Below are 26446 nucleotides of genomic sequence, written 5' to 3' on the forward strand. Positions count from 1 at the left end.
AAATACTATTTAAAATAATTTCATTATACTGTATAAAATAATGCCTTTAATAAAGGATAACTTTTCACCAGGTGTTGGTGGTGCATGCCTTTAATCCCAGCATTTGAGAAGCAGAGGCAGGTGACTCTGAGAGTTTGAGGTCAGGCTAGTCTACAGAGATAGTTCTGGGACAGCCAGGGCTACACAGAGATACCCAGTCTCAAAAAAAATAACAAACTTATAAATGATAGGCTTTCATGAGCCTCCTTAACTATCATCCTTACCTGGGTCTGATCATATATAAGACCAAGGGCAAGTCACAACACTAAAAAAACAAACAAAATATATTTAATTATCAATTTTCACTAACTTTTAAAGATATGAACTTAAGGACATACTATTTGGGATCTTTAAAATTCAAGACAATTCTATGTTTGAGCTTAAAAAGATTCTCCATTAGGTATCAGGTTATTCTACTCTCACCTTCCCTCTGTATGATCACTTATCAGTTCCTCTCTCATCAGATCTTTCTATCTCCAATCTAACAGACTCCAGATTTACCATTCAACTCTAACATTTCAAAATGAGGATTCACTTATGAGAGTGAACACATCACATTAGGTTTTGTCATTCAGTGTACATTTTCCATTACGAGACATTGCCTTGCAAATTTCATGATTTCAGATTTCTTTGTAAGTGAATAAAATTACACTGTATATATGTACCACATTTTCATTAGCCACATGTCAACTGATGAATGATTGTATTTCCTAATTATTGTGAAAATGTTTGTATATATATACATAGGCATTCATTTGGTATATATATGTTATGTATGTACATCAAAAGTACAATGAAGAGCTTTATAGGGGTTCTCTATAATACCTACATTGGAAATCTGAAGCAGGAAGATTGTAACTTCAAGGTCAGCCTGGGACCTAAGAAGTCTTAGAGATGTCTGAGCTAGCTACATCAAAACTATGTCTCAATAAAACCCAAACTGGGAATATAAACAAATCAGCATTTGTTTCCATATTTGGTTTGTCCCCTGTGTTTGCCATGTATGAGAAATTCTTTCACTGAGAGAGAAAAGAAACCAGGGAGATGCTGATTCTACAGGTCAGTGCTAACTGACAAAATATTTAACAGGGAGCAAGGACTCTGTCACCACTTATATTTTCTTCTTGTATTCACTTCTGAAAGCAAAGGTTGTATTTCATTATCAGATTCCTGATCTCATGTGGAATCAAAATGTCTCAGTGACTTTTCTTTTGCTGTGATGAAACACTTTGAGCAAGGCAACTTATGCAACAAAGACTTTAACTGACTTTATGATTTCAGAGTTAATGATGGCCAGCAAAAGCCTGACAGCGCTAACAGCTCAGAGCTCACATCAGGAACCACAAGAAGGAGCCAAAGAGAACACAGACAATGGTAGCATGTGTTGAATCTCCATAGCTCATCCCCATGATAATCCTCTCCCGAAAGGGCATACCTCCTAATACTTTTCAAACAGTTTCACAAAGTGGGATAAATTACTCAAACATATGAGTCCATGGGGCCATCTCATTCACACTATCAATTCTGGATACCACACCAAACCAAGGAAATGAGAAAGGAAGATGTAAATGATAAAGGATAGGCCCACGGTTTGACCTAAAGTTCACATGAGAAAACTCAAATTTCATCATTGAAGACTGCATCCTTTACAACTCCCCAGTGCATAAAAGTATAATAGTGGAAAAGTGTGACTTTAAGGTGCTTTAATTCAGGAGATGGTTTGATGCCAGTGATGCCAGTGAAGCTAATGATATATGTAATCTTTTTCTTTGAGACAACAGTGACATAATCTGAGGTATAATAGGGAGTTAGTTTCTGTTGGGTGGACTCATTTGAATAATTGTGGGTTTTGTCATCACTATCTAAGGTCCCCAGTAACCTCAGACTGTCAGACAATGAATAAACATTAGTGTTAGAAATAAGTATGAGAAATGTGATGCTTGATACTTGTCAACTGGCCTGGATAGGTCTTTCTTCAATGGAAGAGTTAAGAAAGCAGATAATTCAGTAAGGAGCTCATAACCACTATGGCGGATAACTGGTTTTCCTAAGCCCATGTGGTAAACGTTCTATATGAGTGAGGTAGGAGGGTCTCTGGAAGATCTGAGTAATTGAGACTGGCATTGAGGCTGCAAAAGCAGTACCAACAAAGGTCTGCCAGTACCAGGGGTACAGCTCTTGAGCTGGATCAGGAGACAGGATCATGGGTCCACTGCCTTTTTCCCCAGTTCATCAACAAGCAACAGAAGACACTACCATACATTTTTCAAGGGAGATAATATATGTACTGTATCACATTCTCTCATCCTTTACCTGATGTGAATCCTTCCTATAGACCTCAACTCTCACATTGAATATCTCTTTTGTTGTTACATATGTATATAATGCAACAACATGAAAACTGTAATATGTAAATAATGTGTGAGACATAATGAGGATATTACGTGCATATCCTCTTTTATGAGGTGCAGTTTGAGGATACTTCATTATCTTCTGAACTGCTGTAATTATGTTACAATTTTAAAAATAAATATATTATGCCAAAATGAATAAAATGATTGTTTGGATATATAGTTGAACTGGAGTTCCTTTAAGAAGGAGACTCTTGAAGCTATCCTTGCCTCTTGTCAGTGTTTTCCACAGATAAATATATGGCATGATATTAAAGTCTGTCTAAAACATTTTCTCTAGTAGATCATCAGTTTGGTGTTAAGTCATCTGAAAACCACAGGCTCACTAGAATGTCCCTTCATTATACTTTAAGATGTTCTAGTATCATGTTTATATTCAACTCTGTAATAATTTTCAGTTATTTTCTATGAGGACTGGATTACCTGTACACACATGTAGTGGTATTTTTTCTGGATATGTGCTATTCTGTCATTTGTTGGGAGGCTGTGATTTGCTTATTGTCTTTCATTTACCTAATAGAGGTGGAATTTGTGGCTTCTCTGTGCTGTTATTTTGGTTTCTACATATTTGAAAAAAGATAATTATGAAAATAATTGCTAACATAGGAAATGTGACTTTGTCAGTTGCCATAAGTAACCAACACCTTTCTACAGGAAAGGACATTTTATATCTTGTCATTTACTTAATAACGCTGACCAAATTTTGTTAAAAGATCTGGAAGGCAAGAACATCCCACTGATGTTCATGCTTAGCAGTCAATAACCAAGAAGGAAAAACATAAAAATAAAAGTGAAAAATACAGGGAGAACTGTGTACCAAGGACAAGAAATATATTTACATTTATACTTTGGAGCATAATATCTCCCTTGTACCAGGAAACAAAACAAAACATTAAAATAAGAATGAAATGATTAAGTGCCTCTTGTGAATATAAGTTAATGTCACAGTAACAGGGAGAAGATGCACATTACAAAACATTGACAACGCTATGCAAAAAAATGTATAGCTAATGAACTATATTTGGTTTCATTTTTATATCTGACATACAGGGTGCCAAATACACTCTGATGTATCATTTCAAGATAAATAAGTATATGTTCATTTATAATCTGATACAAAGACATTCATAGTATGTTAATTAATAATTTCTCAAGGTAAAAATGTATATGAGGGCAGTAGTGGTGCCTGCCTTTAATCTCAGCACTCGAGAGGCAGAGGCAGGTGGATCTCTGTGAGTTTGAGGCTAGTCTGGTCTACAAAGCGAGTTCCAGGAAAGGCACAAAGCTACACAGAGAAACCCTGTCTTGAAAAAAAAAACACAAACAAACAAAAAAAGTATATGAAAGAATAAATGTTTTCATTACTAGAAGATCCAGCAATAGATACACATTATTTATTTATCATAGAACATGAGGGAATCTTTAAAGAAACAGTTGTACTATGAAAAAGAAGTTTAGTCACTGAGGGATATATGGTGAATGATTTAATTCAAATGAGATTAGAGAATGAAAATAATTCATAATCTGCAGTGACAGCAGAAAGTTCAGTCTGTCTGACATGTAAGCTTAAGATAATTTTATCTAAAAACCACTTCAATGCTATGAAAATGATGTATTTATATATGGTATGAATGGTAATGCTTATATGTGTGCATTTCTTTGTGAAAGAAGTGTGTGTTTGAGTGTGTATGGTAGTTCTTATTGTATGCACTTCTTTTGGAAGCACATTGATCACTTAACTTAGTCACCTTGATTATAATTAAAGATCTAGAATGTTGAATAATCTAATTCCATCTTGTAATCTTGCAGTGTACTAGAGACTATGAACACAAAGTTCTGGGAGTTCATTTCATCCCTGAGGATAATTAGCTGTGGGTCTTAACTACATTCTCCTAGTTCTCTGCAATTTGGTTGTGTGTTTTTAGATAAAGTCTAAGTAAATTTCAAATTAGACTAGACTACTTTGTTAATCCATATTGACAACTTATTTGAACTACATCATCAGTTTTTCAGCATTCTGCTAGTCCACCATATTTTGTTTCATTACTTTCACTCCTGATATAGAAGAAGACCTTTTTGAATCATTCTTCAAATGTAAGAAGCCCAGATAACTCTCCTCTATGTACACTGCTGTGCAGACCAGGGTATTTGCATATTGCTCCCTAGGGAGCTCCTTTGCTTCCTGGCCTGAGATAAAAGCTCAAATGTGCTCTTGCCTTCACTGACTCCTTAATTCATCTCCTCAAAATGATGTGTCCTGTCCAGTCCCTGTAGCTAGAGTTTTCCTGCCTGGCCCACAGTCAGGACAAATCTCTATCACCTGCCAGTTCCACAGCCGTCAGAGCCAGCCAAGTAAACACAGAGACTTATATTGCTTAGAAACTGTATGGCCGTGGCAGGCTTCTTGCTAACTGTTCTTACAGCTTAAATTAATCCATTTCTATAAATCTATACCTTGCCACGTGGCTCGTGGCTTACCGGCATCTTCACATGCTGTTTCTCATCATGGCGGCTGGCAGTGTCTCTCTGACTCAGCCTTCCACTTCCCAGCTTTATTCTCTTCCTTGTCCCACCTATACTTCCTGCCTAGCCAATGGCCAATCAGTGTTTTATTTATTGACTAATCAACATCACATTTGCCATACAGAACATCCAACAGCACTTCCCTTTTTTTTTTTTTTTTCCAAAAGGAAGGTTTTAACCTTAACAAAGTAAAATTACATATAATTTGGGAATTTGGGCATAGCTTCTCTTACTACTTCCTGCTGGAGGGGGGCGCTGTATCTTATGGGGACACAAAGACAATTTTAGGATCATGGAGTAGTACGTGAGGCTGTATCGTCTGAGCCAGTTGCCTTGAAACCGTTCTAGATGTTGGATCATCTGGGCCATGGTGTCATCGGAGACCTTTCAGGGGGTCTTGGCTGGTCAAACTTGATGTATCTTAATTTAGAACAAATCCATAGACTCTGGCATTCTGTGGAAACAAAAGCAGAGTCTCCTTTCCAAAGCAACATATCCTTATATCCAAATTTTGAAGTCATGGTATCTTTAAAATATACATATTGGTTTAACTCAACATCTTTTATGATCAAATGTTTTTCTGCAGTTAAAAATCCCAAAGACAACACAATCCAGATTGTCTGTGTAATATCCATTTTTACGTGGCTTATTTTTTATACTACCTTTACTGTCTCTTTAAAGACTTTATTTTTTAAAACTATGTATTTGTTTCTATAACTCTATATATCACCTTTTTTATCTCTTTCAAGCCTACGTATCTTTTACACACATTGTAAACTATTACATCTAAATCTGTCTTATTGTGAATCTATTGCCTTAAACTGCAGCAGCTGTGGCTGCTGGCTCCGCCTACCTCAGCTTCCCAACATGGCGGTGGTTTACAGCCAGCTCTGGGAGCTATCGTGGGTCTATGCTTTTATCCAAGCAGCAAGTAGCCCAGAAACCCTTTTTTGTTTTGTACTAGCAAAGGCTAAATCCACCATGTAGCTTAATGTGCCACTTGCATAGAGGCCTCATTCCCGCCATACTGCAGGTCCAGCATGCACGCTAGGAACCCACCAGTAGCTCAAACCAGCAGCTGCCGCTCATTTGAGAGAGACAAATAAGAAGCTGTTTTTAGCTCCATTTTAGAATCTTTTTTTCTCAGTTTTTAGGTGGAAACTCTTGCCACCACGTTGGACGCCATTTGTAGCTAGAGTTTTCCTGCCTGGCCCACAGTCAGGACAAATCTCTATTACCTGCCAGTTCCACAGCCGTCAGACCCAACCAAGTAAACACAGAGACTTATATTGCTTACAAACTGTATGGCCGTGGCAGGCTTCTTGCTAACTGTTCTTACAGCCTAAATTAATCCATTTCTATAAATCTATACCTTGCCACGTGGCTCGTGGCTTACCGGCATCTTCACATGCTGTTTCTCATCATGGCGGCTAGCAGTGTCTCTCTGACTCAGCCATCCACTTCCCAGCTTTATTCTCCTCCTTGTCCCGCCTATACTTCCTGCCTAGCCAATGGCCAATCAGTGTTTTATTTATTGACTAATCAGCATCACATTTGCCATACAGAACATCCCACAGCAAGTCCCTGTTTCTGCTAGTGTTCCGGATTCTGGGTAAGGATAGAGGGAGATGCAAGAGGAGAATGGGGATGGAGATGAGCTCTGGCTGCCTATGTGTGCTCTCTATGTGTGATGAGGCAGATCCTGTATTCCAGGATGGGCATGTGAGGTTTAGTTATGTGATAATGAGAATTTAAAGAGACAACATCTGTGCTAAGAGGAAGATTCTGACTTGGATGGAATGGAGTGGTGTAGAATATGAGCTTAAGGACCTCCAACTCACTATTTTTGTGTGTTTGAAAAAAGCATTTGACATGTTTTAAAAAGCAGAGAAAATACCAGCATCTCACTTGAAATGAATAACATAAAAAAATTTCAGGAAATTTGCAAATAACTTTGTATTACTCTATTCTAATTTCAGGAACCAGTGGTGATGCTGTGCTGACCCAGACTCCACTCTTTGTCAGTTTCCACTGGACAGTCAGCTTCCATCTCGTGCCAGTCAAGTCAGAGCCTCTTAGATAATGATGGAAAAACTTATTTGAATTGGTGACTACAGAGACCAGGACTATCTCCCTAGTGTCTAATTTCTCAGGTGTCCACACTTGACACTCGAGTCCCTGATAGGTTCAGTGGCAGTAGGTCTGGGACAGATTTCACTCTCAAAATCAGCAGAGTGGAGGCTGAGGATGTGGGAGTTTATTACTGCCTCCAAGGTACACATGTTCTTCACACAATGATACAGACCCTAACAAAAACCTCCTTGCTTGGAGAGACCCAGATGCAATGGGCTGCCTGATTGGACAGGACAGTTCACTTTGCATCACTGTGAGAGGCAGGCACAAGGGAATTTGGGCAATTGTTTGCAGCTGAGAACTCGGCTGGATGAATGGTTTGACTTGACCTCAATTATACCAATTTCTGGGCCTTCAAGCTGTAACAGCAATGGTATTGTCTCTGCATCAGAAGAATTTCAACTCGTTAATTTATTTTATTGTTGAAAATTTTAAACATTTAAAATTTTTCTTTAATTTCTTGAGCTTCATTTTTAATACTTCCTTTTAATGATGTGTGTTTGTTAAATTCTTATTCAGCTTCTTAAATGCTGAGATGTCTATCCATATTCCTTTTTACTTTTCTAAGTAGAATTGAGATTTTAAATATTTTTAAAGCATTATGTATATTTTATTATCTAAGGGAAATGAAACAAGAAAGTTGGTTTATTCATTTACTATATTCATCTAGAGATTAAGTTTTACTGCCTTTCAAAGTCTTGCTTAAGCCTTTACACTGACATGTCTGAATCTGGCATAATTGTTGGCTCTAGAAATTTTATATATGGTTTCTGTAACAAAAGAGTTTCTCTTGGAAATATGGCTATGACCTAACCCAGTCACTACAGGCTATGCTTAGTACACAGTGTGCATACTGTTACGACTTATATAATTCTTCTTTAATTGTAATCAACATCTTCAAAGCATGCATTTATCCCAGTGGTCTGCCTACTGGGATGTCGTTCTTCCCAGTCTGATGTGTTACCTGCTTTCCTGTGAAAAGCAATTTTGGGGCAGACATCTGAGTTCCCACAGTCCTATCAGGTTTGTTCACTGTTTCTCAATCTGTCGAGGAGCCTTCTTCCTCGGTTGGCATGGTATTACACGTGGAGATGACACTTTGGTGAATGAGAGCACAGTACGGACTAGGTGCCTTCTAAGAAGAAGTAAAGAGTGAGAACTTTGCAGCAGCCCCCCTACAGTGCCCATGAGAGAAGATGCACGAGCAACAGACTTCAGGAGCAGATGTATGGACTGATGTAGGCCTCACTTATACATTCTTATAGCTAGAGAAGTAGTATTTGCTTTCAAGTTGATCTCATATGGTGACAAGGTTAGTAGACGCAAGGTACTTCATATTCTTACAAGGCCATTTGATTTGTTTAAGTACCTTAGTATATTCATGGTATCTCATTTCATGACAGTGTTTTATCTCATACAATCTAGTTGGACAGCTATTATTCTTTGCCCTGGTTCTTGCTGTGTAAGCAAGAGCAGAAAAGGCATCAGCCATTGTCCTGGAGGTCTCCAGGAGCCTTTTTTCAGATGGTCTCTCTGCTCCCTTGAATCAATACCTATATATCATTGGATGAGATTTCTAGCACAACAGTTAGGATGTTTGGCCATCCTATTACCAGAGTAGGTCAGTTTAGGCTTTCTTTTGACCATTGCCAGTAGTCTATTGTGGAGGTATCTTTGTGGATTTCTGGGGACCTCTCTAACTCTTTACTTCCTCCTATTCCTATGTGGTCTTCATTTATCATGGTCTCTTATTTCTTTTTCTTCCTTTCTGTTCTTGATCCAGCTGGGATCTCATGCTCTCCTAAGCTCTCTTTCCCTTGAAACTTGCCCTTCATTACCCCGACTCACGTCCAGGTTATTCATGTAGATCTCATCCATTTCTCTGTCATTGGGTGATCCCTGTGTCTTTATTAGGGTCCTGTTTTCTAGGTAGCCTCCCTGGAGTTGTGAATAGCAGTCTAGTCATCTTTGTTTTACATCTAGTATCCTCCTATGAGTGTGTATATGCCATGAATGCAAAGATCCATGGCCAGGCTCCAGGTGGAGCTCCAGGAGTCCAATTGGCGAGAAAGAGGAGGGATTGTATGAGTGAGAATTGTTGAAACCAAGATTGGAAAAAGCACAGGGACAAATAGCCAAATGAATGGAAACACATGAACTATGAACCAATAGAGGAGGAGCCCCCAACTGGATCAAGCCCTCTGGATAAGTGAGACAGTTGATTAGCTTGAACTGTTTGGGAGGCACCCAGGCAGTGTGACCGGGATTTGTCCTTAGTACATGAGCTGGCTGTTTGGAACCTGGGGCTTATGCAGGGACACTTCACTCAGCCTGGGAGAAGGGGACTGGACCTGCCTGGACTGAATCTACCAGGTTGAACTGAATCCCCAGGGGAGTCTTTTCCCTGGAGGAGATGGGAATGGGTTGTGGGCTGGGGAGAAGGTGGGGGAGGTAGGGGGTGTGTGGGGGGGAGGGGGGGGGGAGGACAGGGGAATCCATGGCTGATATGTAAAATTAAATTAAATTATAAAATAAAATAAAAAATTATCTATCTATCTATCTATTTTCATCTTCATCATCATCATCATCTATCATCTCTGTCTCTGTCCCTGTGGTTCTTCTCTCAACAATTACACATATATATACCAGTTTACCATTAACATCTTAATATGTTCCCAATAATGCTGACCCCTTTCTTCTTCTCAATTAGTCTCCTTTCTAGTTTCATATTTTCTCTTTTTATGCAGTTATTGTGCAGAGAGCCACAGACACCTACCATCATGACTTCAATGAAAGGTTGCTCATTCTCCTTCAGGAAGCCATTTCTTAAAAAAAAAAAATAAGGCCACTTCCTGAGACTTAGAGGCCGGCCCCCAGCTCCCATCTTGCTCCAGACTTCCCTTTTAGAACACTGGTGAGTGCCCTTCCTTGCCCCGGACCCCATCCCTGGGCACCAGCCACTCCAGGGAAGACCTGCCCAACTTGGCCCCAGGTTCTGGCCACTGGGCAGGTTCCCTGCTAGTCCCACTGGGAAGGATCCCCTTCTCCAAGACCCCTGGCAGACCCTGCAGTCTCCACGCCCTGTCCCCACGCCCATCTGCCTGAGCCCCAAGCCTCTTACTGAGACTTAGAGGCCCGCCCCCAGCTCCCATCTTGCTCCGGACTTCCCTTTTGGAACACTGGTCTGTCTGAACCAAGTGTGCGGATAAGGTCAAGAACGAACCACAAGGAGATGGGCAGACGTCAAGGCAGAAACATATACAACAAAATGAATAGCAATACAGCATCACCAGGCCCTAGCCCTCCTCCAACACCTAGACCTGAACATCAGAAATTGGAAGAAGCAGAAGAAAACAGCCTTATGAATGACATCATGAAGAAGCTAGAGGCTTGTGTAGAGGAAAAGACAAAAAAATGTGAAGAATGCTGTAAACAACTAGAGGAAAGGGCAAACAAATTAGAAGAAATCAATAAAGTCCTGGAAGAAAACAATAAAGTACTGAGAGAAAATCAAGAAAAATCAATGAAACAAATGAAGGAAACAGTCCAAGACCTGAAAAAGGAAATAGAAAAAATGAAGAAGACACAAACAGAGGGAATGCTGGAAATAGAAAATCTGAGAAAACGATTGGGAACTTCAGAATGCAAGAGATGGAAGAGAGGATCTCTAGCGTTGAAGATACAGTAGAAGAAATACATTCATCAGTCAAAGAAAACACTAAAGCCAACAAAGTCATGAACCAAAATGTCCAAGAAATTTGGGACACCATGAAAAGACCAAACCTAAGAATAATAGGGGTCAAAGAAGGAAAAGAATACCAACTCAAGGGCACAGAAAATATATTCAACAAGATCATAGAAGAAAACTTTCCCAACTTAAAGAAGGAAATGCCTATGAAGATACAAGAAGCTTATAGAACACCAAACAGACTAGACCCCCCAAAAAAGTCCCCTCGCCACATAATAGTTAAACAACTAAACATATAGAATAAAGAAAGAATATTAAGAGCAGCAAAGGAAAAAGGCCAAGTGACATATAAAGGCAAACCCATCAGAATAACACCCAATTTCTCAATGGAGACTTTGAAAGCCAGAAGAACCTGGACAGATGTAATGCAGACACTAAGAGACCATGGATGTCAGCCTAGACTAATATACCCAGCAAAACTTTCAATCACCATAGATGGTGTGAACAAGACATTCCATGACAAAGCCAAATTTAAACAATACTTATCCACAAACCCAGCCCTACAGAAAGCACTAGAAGGAAAATTCCAACCTAAGGAAGTCAGATACACCCTCGAAAACACAGGCAACAGATAAAGCCACAGCAGTAAATCCCAACGTATAGAAGTACACACACATCACCACCAAAAAATAACAGGAATGAACAATCACTGGTCATTAATTTCCCTCAATATCAATGGACTTAATTCACCTATAAAAAGACATAGGCTTACAGAATGGATACAAAAGCAGGACCCATCTTTCTGCTGCATACAAGAAACACATCTCAAATTCAAAGATAGACACTACCTAAAAATAAAAGGCTGGGAAAAGACTTTCCAATCAAACGGTCTTAAGAAACAAGCGGGTGTAGCCATCCTGATATCCAGCAAAATAGACTTCAAACTAAAATCAATCAAAAGAGATCAAGAAGGGCATTACATACTCATCACAGGAAAGATCCACCAAGATGAAGTCTCAATTCTGAATATTTATGCCCCAAACACAAGGGCACCCACATATGTAAAAGAAACATTACTAAAGCTTAAATCACATATAAAACCCCACACATTAATAGTGGGAGACCTCAACACCCCACTTTCACCACTGGACAGATCTCCCAAATTGAAACTTAACAGAGAAATAAAGGACTTAACTGATGTCATGACTCAAATGGACTTAATCGATATCTACAGAACATTCCATCCTAACAAAAAAGAATATACCTTCTTCTCAGCACCCCATGGAACCTTCTCTAAAATCGACCACATACTTGGCCACAAAACAAATATAAACAGATACAAAACAATTGGAATAACCTCCTGTGTTCTATCAGACCACCATGGTCTAAAGTTGGATTTCAACAACAACAAAAACTACAGAAAACCTACAATCTCATGGAAACTGAATAATACCCAACTGAATCACCAATGGGTTAAGGAAGAAATAAAGAAAGAAATTAAAGACTTCCTAGAGATCAATGAAAATGAAGACACCACATATCCAAATTTATGGGACACTATGAAAGCAGTACTAAGAGGGAAACTCATAGCACTAAATGCCCACATAAATAAGTTGGAGAAATCTCACACTAGAGACTTAACAGCATACCTGAAAGCTCTAGAACAAGAAGAAGCACAGTCTCCCAGGAAAAATAGACGCCAGGAAATTATCAAAGTGAGAGCTGAAATCAATAAAATAGAAACAAAGAGAACAATACAAAAAATTAATGAAACAAAGAGTTGGTTCTTTGAGAAAATCAACAAGATAGACAAACCCTTATCCAAACTAACCAAAAGACAGAGAGAGAGCATCCAAATCAACAAAATCAGAAATGAAAAGGGGGACATAACAACAGACATTGAGGAAATCCAGAGAATCATCAGGTCATACTTCAAAAACCTCTGTTCGACAAAACTGGAAAACCTAAAAGAAATGGATAACTTTCTGGATAGGTACCACATACCTAAGTTAAATCAAGACCAGATAAACTATTTAAATAGTCCAATAACCACTAACGAAATAGAAACAGTCATTAAAAGTCTCCCAACCAAAAAAAGCCCAGGACCAGATGGTTTCAGCACAGAATTCTACCAGATCTTCAAAGAAGAGTTAATACCAATACTCTCTAAATTGTTCCACACAATAGAAACAGAAGGAACATTACCAAACTCCTTCTACGAGGCTACAATTACCCTAATTCCTAAACCAAACAAGGATACAACAAAGAAAGAGAACTACAGACCGATCTCCCTCATGAACATTGATGCAAAAATACTCAATAAAATACTGGCAAACAGACTCCAAGAACACATCAAAACAATTATCCACCATGATCAAGTAGGATTCATTCCAGGGATGCAAGGGTGGTTCAACATACGCAAGTCCGTCAATGTAATACACCATATAAACAAACTCAGAGAAAAAAACCATATGATCATCTCACTGGATGCAGAAAAGGCATTTGACAAAATCCAACACCCCTTCATGATAAAGGTCTTGGAGCGATCAGGAATACAGGGAACATACCTAAACATAATAAAGGCAATTTACAGCAAGCCAACAGCCAACATCAAAATAAATGGAGAGAAACTCAAAGCAATTCCACTAAAATCAGGAACGAGGCAAGGCTGTCCGCTCTCCCCATACTTATTCAATATAGTACTTGAAGTTCTAGCCAGAGCAATAAGACAACATAAGGAGATTAAGGGGATACAAATTGGAAAGGAAGAAGTCAAGCTTTCCCTATTTGCAGATGACATGATAGTATACTTGAGTGACCCCAAAGATTCCACCAAGGAACTGATACAGCTTATAAACACCTTCAGCATCATAGCAGGATACAAGATCAACTCAAAAAAATCAGTAGCCCTCCTATATACAATGGACAAAGAAGCGGAGAAGGAAATCAGAGATACATCACCCTTTACTATAGCCACAAATGACATAAAATACCTTGGGGTAACACTAACCAAGCAAGTGAAGGACCTATATGACAAGAACTTTAAGTCCCTGAAAAAAGAAATTGAAGAAGATGTCAGAAAATGGAAAGATCTCCCATGCTCATGGATAGGCAGGACTAACATAGTAAAAATGGCAATCTTACCAAAAGCAATCTACAGATTCAATGCAATCCCCATCAAAATACCAACACAATTCTTCACAGACCTGGAAAGAATAATACTCAACTTCATATGGAAAAAAAAAAAAACCCAGGATAGCCAAAGGAATCCTGTACAATAACACAACTTCTGGAGGCATCATGATCCCTGATTTCAAGCTGTACTATAGAGCTACAGTAATAAAAACAGCTTGGTACTGGCATAAAAACCGACATGTGGACCAATGGAATTGAATTGAAGACCCTGACATTAATCCGCACACCTATGAACATATAATTTTTGACAAAGAAGCCAAAAGTGCACAATGGAAAAAAGAAAGCATCTTCAACAAATGGTGCTGGCAAAACTGGATATCAACATGTAGAAGGCTGCAAATAGATCCATATCTATCACCGTGCACAAAACTTAAGTCCAAGTGGATCAAGGACCTCAACATAAATCCAGCTACTCTGAACCTGCTAGAAGAGAAAGTAGGAAGTAATCTTGAACACATTGGCATAGGAGACCACTTCCTAAATAGAACACCAGTAGCACAGACTCTGAGAGAAACAATCAATCATTTGGGACCTCTTGAAACTGAGAAGCTTTTGTAGAGCAAAGGATACGGTCAACAAGGCAAAGCGACAGCCTACAGAATGGGAAAAGATCTTCACCAACCCCACATCTGACAGAGGACTGATATCCAGAATATATAAGGAACTCAAGAAATTAGACATCAAAATGCCCAACAGTCCAATTAAGAAATGGGCTATAGAACTAAACAGAGAATTCTCAACAGAGGAAACTCAAATGGCCGAAAGACATTTAAGGAACTGCTCAACATCCCTAATCATCAGGGAAATGCAAATCAAAACAACTCTGAGATACCACCTTACGCCTGTCAGAATGGCTAAGATCAAAAACACTGAAGACACCTTATGCTGGAGAAGATGCGGAGCTAGGGCAACTCTCCTCCACTGCTGCTGGGAATGCAAGCTTGTACAGCCACTTTGGAAATCACTATGGCGCTTTCTTAGAAAATTGGGAATCCATCTCCCCCAAGATCCAGCTATACCACTCTTGGGCATATACCCAAGGAATGCTCAACCACACCATAAGAGTACTTGTTCAGCTATGTTCATATCAGCATTGTTTGTAATAACCAGAACATGGAAACAACCTAGATGCCCTTCAACTGAAGAATGGATAAACAAAATGTGGTACATATACACAATGGAATACTACTCAGCAGAGAAAAACAATGACATCATGAGGTTTACAGACAAATGGATGGATCTAGAAAAAATCATCCTGAGTGAGGTAACCCAGACTCAGAAAGACAAACATGGTATGTACTCACTCATAGCAGGATACTAGACATGAAACAAGGATGACTTGTCTGCTACTCACATCACCAGGGAGGCTACCTGGAAAACAGGACCCCAAGAAAGACACAGGGATCGCCCAATGACAGAGAAATGGAATAAGATCTACATGAACAGCCTGGACATGAGTGGGGGTAATGAAAGGCGAGGATTGAGGGAAAGAGAGCTTGGGGGAGCGGAAGATCCCAGCTGGATCAACAACAGAGAGGGAGAACAAGGAATAGGAGACCATGGTAAATGAAGACCACATGAGAATAGGAAGAAGCAAAGTGCTAGAGAGGCCCACAGAAATCCACAAAGATACCCACACAACAGACTGCTGGCAATGGTAGAGAAACAGCCCGAACTGACCCTACTCTGGTGATGGGATGGCCAAACACCCTAATTGTTGTGCTAGAAACCTCATCCAACTACCGAGAGATCTGGATGCAGAGATCCATGACTAGGCCCTGGGTGGATCTCTGGGAGTCCAATTAGCGAGAATGAGGAGGGTTTATATGAGCGAGAATTGTTGAGACCAAGGTTGGATAAAGCACAGGGACAAATAGCCAAATGAATGGAAACACATGAACTATGAACCAATGGCTGAGGGGTCCCCACTGGATCAGGCCCTCCGAATGGGTGAGACAGTTGATTGGCTTGATCTGTTTGGGAGGCATCCAGGCAGTGGGACCAGATCTTGTGCTCATTGCATGAGTTGGCTGTTTGAAACCTGGGGCCTATGCAGGATTGTTTGGCTCGGCCTGGGAGGAGGGGACTAGACCTACCTGGACTGAGTCTACCAGGTTGACCTCCGTCTGTGGGGAAGGCTTTGCCCTGGAGGAGATGGGAATGGGGGCTTGGGGGGAAGGTGAGGGGGACGGGAGTGGGGAGAACAAGGGAATCCGTGGCTGATATGTAGAACTGAATTGTATTGCAAAATAAATTAAAATTAAAAAAAAAATAAGAGCTGCCACTGTCATTTATTTAAATGATTTTCTCTCCCTCTCTCCCCATATCTATCTATCTCTTCCTCCTCTCTATTGTTAATTTTAAATAGGAATTCTCTTCCCCTTAAATATTTCTGTTGATTGATATTGAAATGTGGGTTTCTGTTCATTAATGATAGTAAATAAGTATCAAACATGCAAGTGTCCAATCAATGCTTTCTTATATGAGTAATATGTTCCTTCAAAAATAATGAACATAGAAGACAAGCACTGAAAAAGACTGGACTATAACTCATGAATTTTTCTGTATATTAATAATTATAACCAAGAATGGGTCACCTGCATTACATAAAGAACACATGAAGACACGATTTGAAAGGAAACACTTGAATTTTTCTGCAGACTACTGGGAAAGGAGAACTGGTACATTTTGCTTAGTTGTTACAGCAGAGCAGTTAATATAGCAAGTTTACAGGGCACTCCTAAACTATTTTTGTGCATAGGTACACACTTTTATTAACAGTAAAATAGACAATAAGGAAAATATTTCAGGATCTACTGTGAGGCAAAGGTTCCTATACAATAAAAGAAGATCCTATATCACTTCACTTTCAGTAACTGGTCATTAAGAAACAAAATTAGAATAAGTAAACACTACTGACCCAAAATACCAACAGCAGTATTTTCACATGTTAGTTTCAGAAAATACCTTATTCATTTTGCAAAAGGATCATAGTCCAAAATATAAAATATGGTACACCACAAGATATATCTTAAAAATTAAAAATACAACTATATTTTTTATCTTTTGTAACTACAAAACAATCAAAATAGACATTAATTAAAGCAATGCAAAAATTCATGAAATAGGTAAATAAGTACGCTAATACAGTGATTTCACAGCCTTGTTGCATTTGAGAAAAAAACAGCGGGTAGAGGCAACAAGAGTGACATCTGGAGACTCTGCTTCCTGATTCAGCAGTTTGTCATTGCATCACTATGGGAGTGGTACTCCAGTGCTGTTGACACTAGTAAGTGAAAACATTTTCACGCTGCAGGCTGCTAATAGTGAGAGTGAAATCTGTAACATATCCACTGCCACTGAACCTTGACAAACCCCACATTTCAACCTGGATGCAAAGTATATTAGGAGGGTAGGAACTTTCCATGCTTTCTGCTGATACTAGGCTAGCAAACTACCAATGCTCTCAGTCACCCTGAATGTAATGGTGACAGTTTTCAAGAGATGCAGACAAGAGGATGGAGATTTGGTCATCTGGATTTCACATATCATGCCTGTGATTGGAAACATCCAAGCAATATACATGGTTAATTATGATAGAAAAGATTTCTCTGAAGTTCCAGGTAGCACTGATTATAAAAGGCCAAATTAATTCCCCTAGTCATCCTTCCTTACTTGGATCCAGAATGGCAGAACCACCAGAGGCTGAGAGGGAGACTTCAAGTCTCTGCTGTGACCTGACAATAACTGAGTCCTGGACAGGGTGTGACCAGACTATTAAGAAGTTCTGAGTTAATGCACTGGACACATGCACATAAGCAGAGCTTGGCCAGGGCTGAAAACAGCTGCAAGCCTGGTTTATCTTAGGAACTCAGCTGGGTGGTGTTCAGATATCCCAATCCAGAAAAGAATATTGCACATTTTGCTTCAGACTACCTCTATCGGTGGATGATTTTATTACAAAAGACATATTTATACAATTTTCAAAATTTTAGATGGTATAAGAGCAGGTAGAAAGTCCTTTCTGCATTGTATTAGGTTTTAGTAAGGTGCCATTGTTCAAACAAGACACAGCAAATTTGAGAGTGTGGCTTCAATTCTTGTTACACTCAAATGTTTCTTTACTTACAACATTTCTATAAGGAGTTGTTTCATTTAAATAATTATTAAAAACCACTCATCAGAAATACAAATAAATGTAAAATCAGTTTATGATGACCTATCAGCACTGTTAGTTTATGTATTTACTAAATGTTTTGGTGTCAATATACACAAATAACACTGCTTTTTTCAAAAAGTATTTTATTACATGAGGCTGAAGACATGGCCCAGCAGTTAAGAGAACTTGCTAATATTGAATGGGATCAAAGTAGGATTTCTAGCACCGACATGGTGTAATAATCATTGGAAATTCAAGCTCAGGTGGACAGATCACCTTCTTCTGGCCTCCATAGACACTAGACCACATTTGTGGTATGCATAAATACGTTTAGGAAAAACATCCATTCACAGAATAAAATATGAATCTTTTTATTTTATTTTTTTTTGGTTTTTCGAGACAGGGTTTCTCTGTGTATCTTTGCGCGTTTTCCTAGAACTCACAGAGATCCGCCTGGCTCTGCCTCCCGAGTGCTGGGATTAAAGGCGTGCGCCACCACCGCCCGGCTAAAATATGAATCTTTTAAAAGCATTTTTATTACAAGTGTGTATGTGTGTGTGTGAAATACAGCATGCTTGTGAAGATCAGAGGACAGCTTTAGGGAGTCAGTTTTTGCACTCTACTATAAATTCACTGGTATTGAACCTCACTTCTGAAGTCTGCTAGCAAGTGTCTTTACCAACTGTATCATTTAAATCTCCCTGAAGTGCCTTTATGGGTATGTCTCTTGTAGTTCCTTCATGACGAAAATCTATAACTTCTATTTTTATCCAACCACTTAAATGCTTCACTGCATTTAAGGTTTCGAGGTTTTGTTTTCACTCAAGCCCTCATCTCATCTCTTAATTCTGATATGTAGTAATATTTCCCTAGTTGTTCAGTATGTAGGGTGAGTAATGATCCTTGTGACTTCAATAAAAATCTTTTCTTCAAGGCTGGAGAGATGGTCATCAGTTAGAGTGCTGGCCATTCTTCCAGAGGTCATTAGTTCAGGAACCAACACCCACATGACAACTCACAATGATTTTTAACTCCAGTGCTAGGAGATCCAGCACCCTTTTCTGGCCTCCCAGGGCACTGAATGAATGTGCTATATAGACATACATGTGAGCAAAACAATAGTCATAAAATAAAATAATATAAAACTATGATTCTCCCTCCAACTCTAGAACATGAAATAATTAACTATAAACCTGTGATTAAAACTAGGACTCCAATGACCAATTATTTCCAACTAAAGAGAGGAATAAGATCTTCTCATTGTGTTTTACCTCAGTTTCCCTTTATGCCCTATCAATTTCTATAGGTTCAAGTGTAGTTTATCTTGACCTTGACTTAGTGGAGAGCAGAGAAGTAGGGAGTCCATATGCATTACACAGTTAAGCAAACCCTCATTTCTTGGCTGGGAAGGCTTCTACTTAATGTATGATCTTGCTGTGCACCATCAACTCTGCATTTATCACTGTATGTTTACTACTAAGAAGATGCATCATGTTTGTCAGTCTCCAGTCTCTCTTCCTTTTTTCATTATTATTATTATTATTATTATTATTATTATTAAGAGATTTTCTATTCATTTTACATACCAACCAGGCTGAGTTCCAGGAGTCCAATTGATGAGAGCAAGAAGGGATTCTATGAGCAAGAAACATCGAGATCATGACGGGAAAATGTACAGAGATGACCAGCCAAACTAGTGGAAATTCATGAACTGTGGACCAGTAGCTGAGGAGCACCCATGGTACTGGACTAGGCCCTCTGAATAGGTGAGACAGTTGTTTAGCTTGAACTGTTCAGAGGGCCCTCAGGCAGTGGGATCAGGATCCTTCCCTGGTGCAGGAGCCAGCTTTTTGGATCCTAGTGCCTGCCTGCGGTGGGACACTTTGTCCAGCCTCTTTCTTTACTCCTATGAATATTTTCGTTAGCTGTCCAGTTAATAGCCATATAGATGAACAAACAGCATGGGTGCCTACTATAATGGGTTGTGTTAGTCAGGGTTCTCCAGTGTGTTAGAATAGCCAGTGAGAATATATGTGAAAAGGAGATTTAGGGCTGTTGAGAGGCTTTAGTAGATAAGTGCTTAGTGAAAATAACACCTGATAACCTGAGTTTGGTATCCAGGTCATTGTGTGAGAAAAAAAAGTCTCTAAATTTTGTCCATGTGTGTACTATCAAGCAAGCAGACACAATTTACACGCATCACAGACATGAGGAAGGAGATGGAAGAGGAAGAGGAAGTAGAAGAAGAAGAAGAAGAAGAAGAAGAAGAAGAAGAAGAAGAAGAAGAAGAAGAAGAAGAAGAAGAAGAACGGGAGGAGGGGGGCCTGAGGAGGAGGAAAAAGAGGAATTGGAGGAGGAGAAGGTAGTAGTGTCAGCAGTAGTAGCAGTGAAAGAGGAAGGAAAATGTTAACAAATTAGTAGTTTTATTATAATGGGTTAAACAGGAGTGTCTGTCTTCACAGAGGGGAAGCAGAGAACACAGTAGCTGCTCTGTCCTTGAAGCTAGATGCCTTAGTAGTCCCCTTCTGATACTGAAGGCTTTAATGTTTCCTAGAGAAGAAGTAGACTTTAACTCACTTTGGAGAGCCAAAGGTTCAGGATTCTGATGCCAGTAACATACTGCTACAGCGGTGGCCAGGGTGGAGACAGCAATTGGGTATATATACTCAGAATTAAGATGAGATCAAAGTAGATAAAGAATTCCACAGCTAGATTCAAGAGCAAGCAGGAGAGCAGGCAAAAGATTTTTTCACAGGCCTCATGGTGTATGAATCACCACGAGAAGGTGCTTCTAAGATGATGGGTGAGTTGTTCCACTTCAGCAAACCTAATAAAGATAATCCCTTACAATCATGACTGCATATTCATGTTATCCTAAATATCTCACAGGTGTACAGATATTTGTCTAATTGCTTACTGCAGGTCCTGTCAAGTTGACAATCACTTGTAACCATAAATTCTGTTAAAATCCAGCACAGAGGTCCAACCAGAAGTACTTAATGGCTTGATGACAGCAGAATCAGGGATCCAATGCTAAGGCTAATACAACCTGGGCCTACTCCCTGCCATCTGGTCTGTTTGACTACTTCAGAGGCAGTGAGTATAGGACAGATTTCACTCTCTTCTTTAGGAGCCAGGAGAGTTACTAAAAATCACTGTCAGCAGTGTACAGAATCACTCCCATGGTGCTCCCCCTTGGGGACAAAGCTCTTACCCAGGTGATGGATCAGGGAGTCTTTGCCTCAACAGCTTCTTCTTCTGCTTAACCATGGTTCTTCCCTCCTGTGTCAAGTTCATGGTGCTGAGTGATTTTGTGACTGGCTGACTAAATATTATGCTAGTACTAAGAAACTGAGCCTGTCTAAGATTTCTGCATTATTTATTAAGCAACACAGTAGGAAGATACACAAATCTCAAGACTACTGATTATTATACAGTAGATACGTTAGAGTTTCTTAAGAAGTTGTTGGAGTTTCTTATAAGGTCACTATGCTCACTACTGTACCATGGACACACATTTTCTCAAGAAGGTATAATCCAGAAACAAAATTATTTATTACTTAATCTCCTCTAGGGGCCATTGGTAAAGGGAAGATGAATGTTTCTGATTTCCATTCATATTTGCATATATTATTAATGGAGGTGTGGTAGGGATTCAGTTTCTAAATGCTCTGCAAAATAATGATTTGTGTGTTTTGGGTTGAGGGGAATTGTCAACCTCCTTTTATTATCTACTGAAATTGTCCTGAATAAAGCTTCCCCTAGATACTGGGGCTATTATGTGAGAATGCAGAATTATCTTCCAAGTGTAAATGACCAAACAGAGGCAGAGATGCAGCTGGTAGATGTCAGTAGAATGTGAGGGAAATGAAGAGGCAGAGAATCCAGCTTTCCTATTAATCCAGCCAAAAGTGATTATGTGATACTTCTGAATGGGAAGGTGCCGTGTATCTTGAAGAAGCTGCTTTATAACTAGGCATTTGTTCACACCCATCACTCAAGTCCAGATCCCTGGAAAGTCAGCAAGGTCAGGCATAGGCTGCCACACTGGCTGGCCTTTCACAGTAATGTTTCTAAGAAATCCCAAAGTTTCTAAGCGTCAGGACAGGAGTACTCAATACTGAACTGATTCTACTTCTCCTGCTGATAATTAAGAATGGATGGCCAAACCAATCACATATGTGTGAAATGCATAATGCACAAATGTTGGTGTATGAAAATGCACAAAGATTTCTGCATCTTAGGTTGCTTATAGACTGAGACCCACATGTAGACAGTAAGGCTGATGCCTGAATCAGGAGGATGTCTCCAGTTTCTGTTCAAGAGCAGAAGGTGTAAATGTCATTCGTAATACACAGCAGAGCCATGTATTGAGTAGCAGTGTTTTCTGTTACAGTGTTCATGTCTGTCATTACTGGTAAATCCTTCATGCTGAAGAACTGTGTGACGTAGTAAGAAAAGACAGAAAACAGGCCAAATATGGAGGACCTTAAACTAAGAAAAAGGTACTGCTCATGCAGTCTGTGGGTACAAAAGTACCTCGATCTTTAGATGGAGTCAGAAATCCAAGTGACACATGTAGTTATGATCAAGGTTTTATGTGTACCCTTGTGTATTCCTTATTTTGTACTTAGTAAACATAGTTAAGGCTCTTAAGTCTTTTTTAATTCCTATAAAAATGATCCAGATAAAAAATTATCTTTTAATTTATGTAATGACTAGAGCAAATGAACATAACATTCTGACGAAAGGGACATACAATTTTTTAACCAATAGGAATTATTTCAGTGAGTTAAAAATTTAATAGTTCCTTCTCTTTTGTATATTTCCTGACAGCAGGATATTATTCTATACTACCCACAATATATCTTTGAAATATATAATTCAAAATAGATCTTATGTGTAGTAGAAATTTTCAAATAACCAAAATATTATTTATAATTTTTTAAGAAGTAAAGCACTCTCTGGTGGCATATGTGTGGTCTGACCTTTGGTATCTGGGCACACAGGACTTGTGCTCAGTTACTGAGATATGCAAGCCTTGCAGCTGTGCCCATCCTAACTGGTTCCCAGTGATTTGCATGCACTCACTGCACAGCCTTGAGGACTTCTTCATATACCAGTCACACCCTGTGCAGTTGTCATTGCAGTCAGGACTCAGCATGGACATGAGGGCCCCTGCTCAGCTGCTTGGGATCCTGCTGCTCTGGTTACCAGGTAAAAAAGGACTGAAATGGGAATTTCACTGTTAAAGTGATTATTGTTCACTGGCATTTGGGGGAGGTCCTCTCTTACCATGCTTAACTATGTGGGAATTTATTATGTCTCCACTCCTAGGTGCCAGATGTGACATCCAGATGACCCAGTCTCCATCCTCCCTGTCTGCCTCTCTGGGAGACAGAGTCACCATCACTTGCCGGGCTAGTCAGGATATTAGCTATGATTTAAACTGGTACCAACAGAAACCAGGGAAAGCTCCAAAGCTTCTGATTTATGGTGCAGATAGCTTGGCAGATGGGGTCCCATCTAGGTTCAGTGGCAGTGGGTCTGGGACAGATTTTTCTCTCACCATCAGCAGCCTAGAGTCTGAAGACTTTGCAACTTATTACTGTCAACAAGGTTATACCCCTCCCACAGTGATACAAGTCATAACATAAACCTCATGGAAGGAGAAGTGAGAGGCTGGGCTGCCCCAGCTGATCCTCCTCGTGGGTCACTCACTGAAACTCTTTCTCAGATTTCACAGGATTTTTCAAAGCCATTGGTGAGTCATTTGTTTTTGTACAACTAAAGTTTTGTAGTTTGTTGAACTAAAGAGAGGCTAAATGGTCCTCTCTGTACCATCCCTGTCTTTCTTCCTCTTCATCTCCAGCAGTTAAGAGTATCTATGCATTTTCTGTCTTAAGAGAGGATACAGTTATTCCCTGTGAGGGGTCTGAGTTGTATCAGCAGGTGGGATTCATACCTAACAGTGGAAACTACTTTGACCATTCCAACACAGGTTCTTTTAAAACAGATAATAAGCTTCTACTCTTCAGTATTAAAGGAGGAGAGAAACATTACTGAGAGAAGTTGACAGTAGAGAGGATTCCAGGCTTTCTCACAGAATTGAGAGCACGTGTCAGAGAAAGTGAAGACTGTCTAACCCTGATCCTCTCTTGTGTCTTGAAATCCTAGTAGTGGGGTGTTGATGGTCTCAGCTGTCTGCAGCACTCCAGTAGATTTCTAGTAGTTCCTGTGCCCACTGCTCTGCTTACAACTATCAGCAATATTGAATAACACTCATGACTTTTAATGCCACTGTATGAAGTAGAATATAGATTTGTTTATTTGAAATCATATGGAGTAAATGGTTGTCTTAAACATGCTACTGAATGTGGTATTAGTGAAGAATTGATATTCTATAGCACAGTTTTAAAACAGGAGAAAACACTAGAACAAAAGAAATCTATACTCCATTTTGTTGTTTGCTTATTTTTTTTTTTTTTTGTGTGTGTGTGTGTGTGTGTGTGTGTGTGTGTGTGTGTAGTTAGCTCAGTGGATAAGAGCACTGCCTTTCTTCCAGAGGTGCTGAGTTCAATTACTAGCAACCACATGGTGGCGCACAACCATCTATAGTGGGGTCTGATGCCATCTTCTGGCATAAAGTACCTACAGATAAAGCACTTATTTATAACATAAATAAATCTTTAAAAAAGATCTTATGTGTGACTAAGTTTTCTTTCCTGTCTCTTTATGATGCCCCATTCATGTATCCGTCTACCTGTGCCTCTATAGTACACACAGACTCAATTCCTGTAGGTTAATGCTACAGAGAAATATCAAGTGAGAACACGTGATACCACTTTTCTAGGCTAATAGTTTTTTTGGTTTGTTTGTTTTTCAAGACAGGGATTCTTTTTGTTGCTCTGGCTGTCCTGAAACTCATTCTGTAGACTAAGTTGGCCTCAAAATCACACAGATCTGCTTGTCTCTCTCTCTCTCTTGTGTTGTGATTAAATTGACTAAAGGTGTGTGCTACCGATCAGTTGACTTCCGATTTTCTTAGTTACTAAGTTGCATTACTTTTTATATAAATTCTTGATGAGTTAATCAAGTTTAGAGTCTCTTTCTGGAACATTAGCTTAATTACTTTGACATCATGTGCAAATTGGGGAAATATACATTTGAAAATAGTTAATAGAGTTGGAGAGAATGCCTAGTTTTAAGAAGCACCTGATGTTCTGGAAAAAACCCTATGTTTGATACTCAGCATTCAAATGGTGACCCACAACTACCTTTAACTTCAATTCCTGGGTATCGTTCACCCTCTTCTGGCTTCTAATTAGTTAAATACTAGCAAAACAAAACAAAACAAACAAACAACAAAAACAAAGTTGAAACACTTCAGAAAGCTTTGTTTTCCTGCACAAGACTCCAAAAGCACTCTCTCTCTCTTTCTCTCTCTCTCTCTCTCTCTCTCTCTCTCTCTCTCTCTCTCTCTCACACACACACACACACACACACACACACACACACACACACACACACACACACATACAACTTCAGGTTTCCTTCCATCTTTCCTTTCCTTTTTCATGCAAGTCTTTTCTGTACTGCCTCTGAAAGCATCTCAGACATCTTTACCATCTCCAGTTCAACTGGAAAATATTCAGAGGAAGGAATTTTCTATTCTATCTCATCTCTTCATGGTGAGCATTGGACATCTCTTCCTCTTTCAGCTGTGCTACAATCAGTCAGAGAGTTCCATGGAATGATTTGTTATTTGAAATGTCCAAACATCACCTGCCATAGATGAATCACAGTTAGTTCCAGCAAAGCTCCTGAAACTCAAGGATGCAGTCATACTGTGTGATCTTCCATGTTCATTTTTTTTAACTAAAAATAGGATATTTTTTGGAAGTGTGATCAAAACTATCGTAAATTTGTCAATCAGGGACGTGCTTATAAGAAATAAATGGTCCAAGAAAAGGGGTCCTTGATACAATTTAGGGTTCCAGACTTAACTGAGCCCCCTTCCTGCATATATCACAAAAAAACTGGGGTAAATGAGTCAGGTGGTGGCAGCTTAAAGGGACAGGTTTGCCTTCAATAGAACCAATCAGCTGAGCCTTGACAGCATGAAATATTTTAAACATGCATATATTTAACATACATATCAGTTATGTTTTCTTGTCACTATGACAAAAGACACTGATGAATGAAACTTAAAGAAGGAAAGACTTAACTCAGCATGTAAGAAAGAAGAAATACTGTCTATCATGTTTTAGACTTTAGGGAGGAAGAGAAGGGATTTCA

The 26446-nt window shown here is 39.3% G+C and overlaps 1 gene segment (V, D, J or C); it reads left to right on the forward strand.

Moving 5' to 3' along the window:
* The first annotated feature begins 23310 nt into the window (after positions 1 to 23310).
* Positions 23311 to 23805, forward strand: LOC128099594 (immunoglobulin kappa variable 1-39-like). The segment is given in 2 exon segments: positions 23311 to 23365; positions 23486 to 23805. Coding segments are annotated over 2 exon segments (375 nt in total).
* Positions 23806 to 26446: the final 2641 nt, after the last annotated feature.

The sequence above is a fragment of the Peromyscus californicus genome, unplaced genomic scaffold, assembly GCF_007827085.1.
Source record: "Peromyscus californicus insignis strain IS unplaced genomic scaffold, ASM782708v3 Scaffold_6__1_contigs__length_162567912, whole genome shotgun sequence".
In the NCBI taxonomy this organism is placed as follows: Eukaryota; Metazoa; Chordata; class Mammalia; order Rodentia; family Cricetidae; genus Peromyscus; species Peromyscus californicus.